This window comes from Mus pahari, chromosome 1 (assembly GCF_900095145.1).
Source record: "Mus pahari chromosome 1, PAHARI_EIJ_v1.1, whole genome shotgun sequence".
NCBI lineage: Eukaryota > Metazoa > Chordata > Mammalia > Rodentia > Muridae > Mus > Mus pahari.
Genome location: NC_034590.1, coordinates 37406608 through 37415345, shown reverse-complemented (window position 1 = coordinate 37415345; position 8738 = coordinate 37406608). Strand labels below are relative to the sequence as shown.

General features: G+C 48.0%; 1 protein-coding gene across 4 annotated transcripts in view; it reads left to right on the top strand.

Annotated features, from left to right (window-relative positions):
- Positions 1 to 4523: 4523 nt before the first annotated feature.
- The window catches only part of Tjp1 (tight junction protein 1), a 232727-nt gene continuing 228512 nt past the window's right edge, over positions 4524 to 8738 (top strand). For 2 of the 4 annotated variants that reach the window (XM_029539293.1, XM_021187445.2), the window contains exon 1: positions 4524 to 4696. In XM_029539293.1, coding sequence (XP_029395153.1) covers positions 4524 to 4696 — 173 coding nt within the window. The remainder of the gene's footprint in view (positions 4697 to 8738) is intronic. The other 2 variants (XM_029539421.1, XM_029539387.1) reach the window with 1 other exon arrangement.

The window sequence follows — 8738 nt, the reverse complement described above, 5'->3', positions numbered from 1 at the left end:
TCCTCCCCTCCCCTCCCCTCTCCTCTCCTTTCCTTTTCTTTTTTTTCTTTTATCTTTCAGTGTTCTGCCTTTTATGTCCACCCAGACTCCTGTGCCTTTCAGAAAGTGTTTCGCTCATGTTTCTTTCTATCTCTCATTTTTCCCAATAGGTCCACCTGCCTCTGTATAAATCAACCACTCAGCACAATGTCGTGTTTCATCAAACACCCCACAAACAGCAAAAGCCATGCAAAGGGACAAACAAATAAAAGAAATGGCAAATGTTTGCTGGTGAGACTTGATGTCTCTTAAGAAGAGAGTATTGGGCAGGGTGGTCCCTGGTGCTGGTGCTCAGGAGGCTGAGGCAGGAGGATTGTAAGGGAAATTAGCAAGCACCAATCTCAAAATGACTTTTTAACGTGGGAGTGTAGCTCAGTAGACCATTTGCTTAGTGTGCACTAGCCCCAGTGTTTGATCCTGAGCACTGCTCTAAGGTCCTCTCCTGTATGTGTGTGCATTTGAAGTATTGGACTACTGGTCCCTCATTTTCTGTTAAAGCTAAAAGTCCTGGACAAATGGAAGTGAAACGGGTGTACAGTTGCTTTCCTGCCTGAGTATGAAATGGTGCCAGGGGCCGAAACCACAGGGAAGTTTATGTGTGCTAATGTTACATGCCGATTAATTCAAAACTGGAGAGTGTGGAGGGTAAGGATTAACATTTGGTATTTCTTTCTGATGAGAATACAGGCAACCTGTTCCCAGTGCTCATGTGTACATTACACAAATACATATACAGTTCTGGCTGTCCAGGTTCAAATATGCCCAGTATCAGCTACTACATTTTAGTAAAAGAGCATCAGTCCCCCAAAGAATGGTTCAGATTTCAGTTAGCATGACACTTGAACTCTGAGCAAATGGGTGGGACACAGGCTCTGCTTCCGGTCATTCAGTCCACAGTCCCTTCTAATGGAAGTCCATCATAATCAGTGATCATCACAACAGATGATCAGTGTGTGGGTGTGCATGTGCTTGTTGCATACCATGTGTGGTAGTTTGAATGATAATGGTACTCATAGGTTCATATATTAGAAATCTTGGTCTCTGGTTGATGGAACTGTTTGAGAAGGATTAGGAGGTGTGGCCTTATTGTAGGAAGTGTATCACTTGGGGTGGGCTTTGAGGTTTCAAAAGCTCATGCCTTTTTCAGTTCTCTCTCTCTCTCTCTCTCTCTCTCTCTCTCTCTCTCTCTCTCTCTCTCTCTCTCTCTCTGCCTCACTCTTGTCTCAAGATGTAAGCTCTGAATTACTGTTCCAGTACCATGCCTGCATGCCTGCTGCCATGCTCCCTACCATGATGGTCATAGACTTACCCTCTGATACTATAAGGTAGCTCACAATTAAATGCTTTCTTTTATAAATTGCTTAGGTCGCAATGTTTTGTCATGGCAATAGAAAAGTGACTCATTTCTAAGCAAACTCTCTGGCTTTTTGCCTAGGCTGATGACCAGCAAGCCCCATAGATCCTCCTGTCTCCACCCTGTACCCCACCCTTCAGTACTGGGATTTCAGGGGTGGGGAACCACAACTTCTGTGTGTGTGTGTGTGTGTATGATATATGCTCATGTGTGTGTGTTTGTATGTGTTTATGTATGTGTGTGTGGTGTGTGCTCATGTGCATGTGCGTGTGCATGTGTATATGTGGTATATGCTCATGTATGTGTATATATGTGTGCATGTGGGTATGTATGTGTGTGGCTACACGAGTGTGTGTGTGTGTGCGTGCACATGTGTGTATGCTGGGTATCCAAACGCCAGTCATCATGCTTAAGCCAATCTTATCCACTGATCCACCTTCACGATTCCGCAGAAGTTCTTCCAGAGTGTGTCTGTGCTTGGTCAGTGGGCATCTGCTATTAAATTTAGATGCTGGCATAGAGATGCCATTGCATCGCTGTATTTTCTTGCTGTGCTTGAGGCATACAGCATTGTATAGAACTGGAAAGGAGATATTGATCAACAAAGACGAAGGTGCAGCAAAGAAACAAGAAACACAGTGAGGATGGGATTCAGGTGCAGTCTGTTACATAAGGGTAAGTATGGAAGGAACAGGCAATTGGATAGCTTTCTGAACTCTGTGCAAAATGGCAGACTCCCTTTACCAGCAGGGCTTCTCCTTTTCTGATCTTGTCTGGGGAGCTCAAAACCCCCATACCCAGTACCTACAGAATGTCTCACAGCCTTCATGAGATTACAGGTTAAACTTTCTTTCTCTGAATAAGAAACCCATTCAGCAAGTACCTGAGACTCCTAGAGTGCTTTCTCATGAGGCATCTCATTGCCTTTAGGCAATGACCCTTGCCCACCCTAGATATTCCCACCTCCTTCTATACAATTATAAAGTTGATCTTTCCCCCCAGAGCTGACCTTGGAGTGTCTTCATGGGCCATCTGAAACACTGTTCCTTGACTCTGCTCCCTTGGTTTATATTGCCCCGTGGCCAACAACCCCAGGGGGAAAGGAGGACCATTAAAAACTGACATCAGGAGAGTGATGTGAAGCCACATTTGGTAGCATATACCAGTAATCCCATCACTTGGAGGCTGAGGCAGGAGGATTGACACGAGTTCAAGATCAGCCTGGGCAACAGAGTAAGAGACTGTCTCAAACAAGAACCAAGCAAAAACAGAAACAAAAGAAAAGAATGTACTAGTATGCCCCAGGGTCGCTGAGATCAAACACTGACCAAAGGCAACTTGGGGAAGAGAGAGTTTAAGTTTACAATTCTGCATCACAGTCCTTCACTGAGGGAAAGCAAGGCAGGAACCCGGAGCAGGAGCTGACACAGAAGCTATGGACGGGTGCTGCTTACTGGCTCGCTCCACATTGCTCGCTCAGCCTGCATTTTACGTATTCCACAACTACCTATCCAGTGGTGGCACCATCCACAGTGGGCCAGGTCCTCCCGTAGCAATCTTATACTTAAGAAAATGCTCGCACTGACAGGCAGGCCGGGTTGACAGGCCCATCCCCCAGCGGGTGGAGGCAATCCCTCAATTGAGATCCTTTCTTGAATTAGCTTGACAAAAACTAAGCAGCATAAATGTGACAAAAAGAATAAGGACCTAGTAGAGGAAATATGATGACCAAAGACTAGAATTACGTGAAAGGACCTCTGAGATCCTGCATGGTTGCAGTCCAAGTTATAGAACACGGATAGGAATCATGATGTGAGAGTCCGCCAAAGCACAGAGGGTACACAGTGCCCCAGCGGCCAAGCACTGCTCAAGGCGCCCGCTATGCTGTGCCTTTTGTGGGTGTACATGCATGTGAGAACCATGTAATGGTCAGTGATGGATATCAAGTGATTTCCTCAAACGGTTGTCTACCTTCTTTTAGACTGTGTGTGTGTGTGTGTGTGTGTGTGTGTGTGTGTGTGTGTAGACTCGCTGACAAGTTCCATTTTTTACAGGAGTGCTGGGGATGGAACTCGGGTCCCCGTGCTTCAAGCACTTGACTACTGAGTCCCCTCACCAGCTCCACCCCCTTCCAGGAGAACTTTGGATCCACAGAGGGGATTATAGGCCTGTTGCTTGCATAGGTTGCTTTTAATTCTTCTTTTTTTTTTTTAAGTGTGTTTGGAGATTTAAAAAAAGGAGATTTATTTATTTTATGTATATGAGCACACTGTAGCTGTACAGATGGTTGTGAGCCTTCATGTGGTTGTTGGGAATTGAATTTAGGACCTCTGCTTGCTCTGGTCGGCCCTGCTCACTCCAGCGGGCTTCAGATCTCATTACGGATGGTTGTGAGCCACCATGTGGATGCTGAGATTTGAACTCGGGACCTTCGGAAGAGCAGTTAGTGCTCTTATCCGCTGAGCCATCTCGCCAGCCCGACTTTTAGTTCTTAATACCTGCAATATTTTAAATCATAGTGCAAAATGCATCCATTGTCTACATTTTTTCCGTTTCCCCTATTTAGTTGGTGCCACTATAGTCCCTTTTTATTAGTTCCACAGTAAGTTTAAAGGTCATGGGACAATCTCAACTTTTCACAACTGATTGTTGTGGTACTTTTGCCAACTCTACATTTCCACTATCCAGAACTACTATGTGTATGAGGACTGTGCCCATATAACATATAAGCAACACACTATGCAGAAATAAAAAATCGTCAATCTCATCCAGGCAGAAAACGAAACACCTTATAAGAGACAAACCACTAAGCTGTAATCATACATATTTTTTCTGCTCTGAGATTCTCTGCGGTCATAATCGACTGCAAATAGGCTGTCAGCCCCCTCGGGGAAACTGAGGCACGTGGGGTGCGGACCTGCGTGTTGCAAGGCTCGCTTAGCGCCGCCTCCAGGCCGTGCCCGCTGCCGGTGCGCAGCGGTGCCGAGCTCGCGCGGGGCGGCGGAGAGCGGGCGGAGGGCGCGCACGGCAGCGGTACCGGGCCACGCACGGCGGCGCGAGCGGGCCACGCACGGCGGCAGGAGCGGGAGCGGGGCGCGCGGCGGGGCGGCGGATGGCCCAGAGCTGATCTATGCGGCGCTTGGAGGGGCTGTGTCTGCGGCGGCGGCGGCGGCGGCGGGGCCCTGCCCGCGAGCGGAGCGGGGACAAGATGAAGTACCAGAAATACCTGACGGTGCTGCAGATGGCCATCGGCGTCACCCCGTCCAACCGCGGCAGCCTCCTGCCGCTCAAGAGGAAGCTGTGGTAAGGACTCGGAGCTAGGGCGCGCGGACGGGGGTGATGTGGATACCAGTGGTGCGCGGACAGGGACAGGGGTGCTGGGGGCTTGGGGGGCAGGGCTGGAGCGCGCTGATGGGGACAGGGGCGCGGGAGCAGGGCGGGGGCTCGGGGCCTGGCAGCGATGGGGCGCGCAGAGCTGGCGGAGCAGCCATCGCCCAGCGCCCGGGCCGCGCGCCGCGCTCCTGCGGGCGGCTTCGAGAGCGCGCGGGGAGGGAGCGGCTGGGACCCCGCGCCCCGCATCCCGGCCTCGTTCGGACTCTCCTTCTCCTGGGCGCCAGCGAGTGCTGGCTGGGAACTGCACCCCGCCGCCGAGCTCTGCCGCAGACCGCGACATAGCCCTGCAATCCATTGGTCCTTGTGTGTCTGTGCGTCTTCTGTTATTTCCCCCGAATGCACCTGCTGTTGGGAACATAGTAAAAGATGAGCCTTTCCCACGCAGAGGGGAGGAAGTTGTGATGTTAGTGTCGCTTTGTCGAGGACTGTCATTATATTTGCACGGTTGCTGCTTCCTCCAACCTGGAAGCGGTTAGGGAGGTAATTGGAAAGAACACCATCAAGTGAAAATGTCTAGGAATTATCCAGATCTGGCTCGCACAATCGTTTATCCTGTACGTTGTATGTTGTATTAGCATCCAAATATGCCACATGGGTTCCCAGAGCCACCTGGGCATTCCACTGGTTGGAGAGGTAGGCTTAAGATTCACCCACAAAAGAAACAAGAAAGGAGCGGTAGGGGGGTGGGCATAGGAGTCTGGAGCCAGCCATTGTGAGAGTCGATGACCGTTTTAATTTGAAAATTAGTAGTTAGTGCTTAACATAGGATATGAATATTTTATTTAGATGTTCAATTCTATTGACTATAGGGTAATATATTTCTAAGTAGAGAAACCCAAAGTAAGGCTGCTTTTGTGAAGTGGAGAAGTAACTTCTGCTATCCAAAACCTGAAACAATGTTTCAAAGTCTATCTGGGTTAATCAATCCAGGAATTGTGGGTTTAAAAAAAAAAAAAGAAGAAGAAGAAGACAGTTCCAACAGTGGTCAATAGTGAAGGGAAGACTGTAACTGTGGGCACAGAGTTCAAGTTTCCCCTGTGCCACTCACAGGGTGACCTTCAGCAAGTTATTGTCATGTTTGTTTCCCCGTGGGTAAGCGGAGACTCTTGTTATCCCGCTCATGGTGTTACAAAGATCAGCTCTAATGTCAAACCAGCCTGTTTTACTGCTGGGCCTGGGTAACAGCAGGCTTGGGAAATGTTAGCATCTTCTGTCGTCCTCCCCCATTTGTTAAAAACAAACTTATTTTGAAAATGGCATTTACTCTTGCTAACCAGCCAAGGACAGCACATAGAAGCCCAGATTGGTAGGACTGGCAATAGTTGAATTAAGATGTGTTCTTGGAGGCTGGGCATTAGTGGCGCAGGCCTTTAATTCCAGCACTCAGGAGGCAAAGGCAGGCAGATCTCTGAGTTTGAGACCAGCCCTTGTGTACTGAGGGAGTTCCAGGACAGTCAGGGCTTCACAGAGAAACCCTGTCTACAAACAAGCAAACAAACAAACAAACAAACAGGATGTGTCCTTGGGGAAAGGGGGTGTGGCTCAGCAGAGGAGTGTTTGCCTAGCACTTGCAACAACCTGAGCTTGAGCCAAGCACTAAAAAAGAAATATATCGTAGAAGATGATTTTTTTTTTTTTTAGCAGATAAATGAAGAATGGGTCATTCTTAGGCAGAGCAGGGTAGGGAGTGCCTAAAACTCCATCACTTGGGAAACTGAGGCAGGAATATCTTGAGTTCAAGGCCGGCCTGAGACCCTGTCTCAACAAAGCAAAACAACTGGCAAGATGGCTTATTGGGTATAAAGGTACTTGTCCCCAGGGGGTCATTGAACTTGGAGACCCACACAGTCATCAACAAGTAGGTCACTCTTGGCTGTATTGTTGACATATAGGGGGAAAGATGTCAACACCACCGGTTGCTCCAGCCTGCAGCTATGCATTTAACTGATGAAACCAACTCTATATGTTGCTGATTTTTCACATAGATTCTCTTTCTCTCAACTAGAATATAAATTGCACAGAGGAGGGCTTTCCTCCCTTTAATCCATTGCTAAATCCCCCACAAATGCTCTCGAGGCCCCAAATAGCTTCTCAGTATTAGTTAAATAAATCGGTGGGTTCTTTGGGGAGCAATTCTGGGATGCAAACCTAGAACCTCACACACACGCTAGGCAAGGCATTTTCCACTCGGCTACATCCCCAGCCTAATAAATGGATTCTTAATCATGCACAGCTAGGGAGGAAGTTTGAGGAAATCATTTTCTTGTCGCTTGTTGTGGGCTAACGGAGAAGCTGCTGGGCATGAATGTCAGCATTCAATGGGATTTGTTCTCTTTCATCATTTGGAGCATTGACTTCTGACGATACAGTCCCCAGGCACAGAGTCTATGAAGACAAAACTCAAGGAAAATAAAATCCTGGTAATTTTGTGTACTCCAGCAATTCACATTGGCGGCCAAGAGTAAATCAAGGCTTGGAATAAAACCACCTTACTAAGAGATGATCCACAAGAAATGCTGCTGTGTTTCATAGCAACCTCTCCATGTTAAAAGCCAGGTCGCTTCTATCTAGTGCTAGTTTGCACAAGTTCATCTCATTTCCACAGTGGCAGACTAAAGAACATAATCTTTTCTCAAAACAGACACGCATTTCTTTTTTTTCCCACATTTATTTATTTATCTTGTGTGTGGTGTAGGTAGGATGTGTGGTCTATACCACACGTGTATGAATGCGTTCTCTCCCTTCCATTTGTGGGTCCCAGGGGTCAAACTCATCAGGCTTGGCAGTTCTTACCTAGGTGGGCACCGCATCCATTAGTGAGGATCTGTAAGGGACAAAAGAAGACAATGAGGAACACAGAGGAAAAGGCTAGGCGAGAACAGAGCCGTCTCGCTGCCGCACCCCCTTTTTACGTTGGAAAACTTTGTGCTGCCCAGCTCCTGTATCCATTTGTTTTCCTCCAGAATTTTCTTCTAGATAACATTTCATCTTGTCAGGGTCTTGTAGCAATTGCTTGGAGAGGTTTGGGGGCCAGCCCTGTTAAATGTTACAGTGTTGCACTGGGACAGTCCAAATCCCAACTTCAGAGCTGTATGGAGGAACCTACTGCACATTCCAGCAGTATAGAATGCACCGGCAGCATCTGCTCACTTAAAACATGTGAGTTTGTACTATAAAGTCTGCATAGATGAAGATATGTGCCGAGATGTTTCTGAAAGTGTGTGATGCTCTCTCTCTCTCTCTCTCTCTCTCTCTCTCTCTCTCTCTCTCTCTCTCTCTCTCTCTGAATGATTATGTTATGTGTAAAAAGACCTCGTGCCTGCAGAGCTTATGTCGGCGTGAAGGACAGAGTAGGGTGATCTCATGCTTTGTCCCCACACTTCAGCCTACTTTGGGTGTTGTCGGCTCTCAGCTTTCCTTTGTGTGGTGCCTCTTGTTTTTCTTACTGGTTCTGCAGAGGGACGGTTGGATCTGTGCATCAGTTGAGGTGGAAACCCAAACAGCCTCGCATCGGAAGAACCTCTTCCTAGCTCATCCCTTCCTCCTGTATCCTAGAAATAGGAAGTGGGGATGCTCTCGGTGATCTGCTCAGGATCGCTGTTGCTGTCCTTATGGTTAGAGTATGAAGTGCCCTTCCTCCCAATGGTTGCTGAAGGCCTGCTCTGCCAATGCAGTTGCTGGAGGTAATCATTGACAGGTGACTGGACCCTAAGGTCTCTGACCCCATCCGTGGACTCCAGTGTTGCCGGACTCATCATTTGAAGGTGTGACTGGGGATGGATGGAAATGTCCAGAGCAGGGAGCACAGGGTGTTAAAGGAGGTCAGTGTGGCGTGTCCTCGGAGGCTTTATCTTGTCCCCAGCCTCTGTGTGTTAGCTGACTTTATTCTGTCTTCTCAAAACGGTGGGCAGCTCTCTCTCTCTCTCTCTCTCTCTCTCTCTCTCTCTCTCTC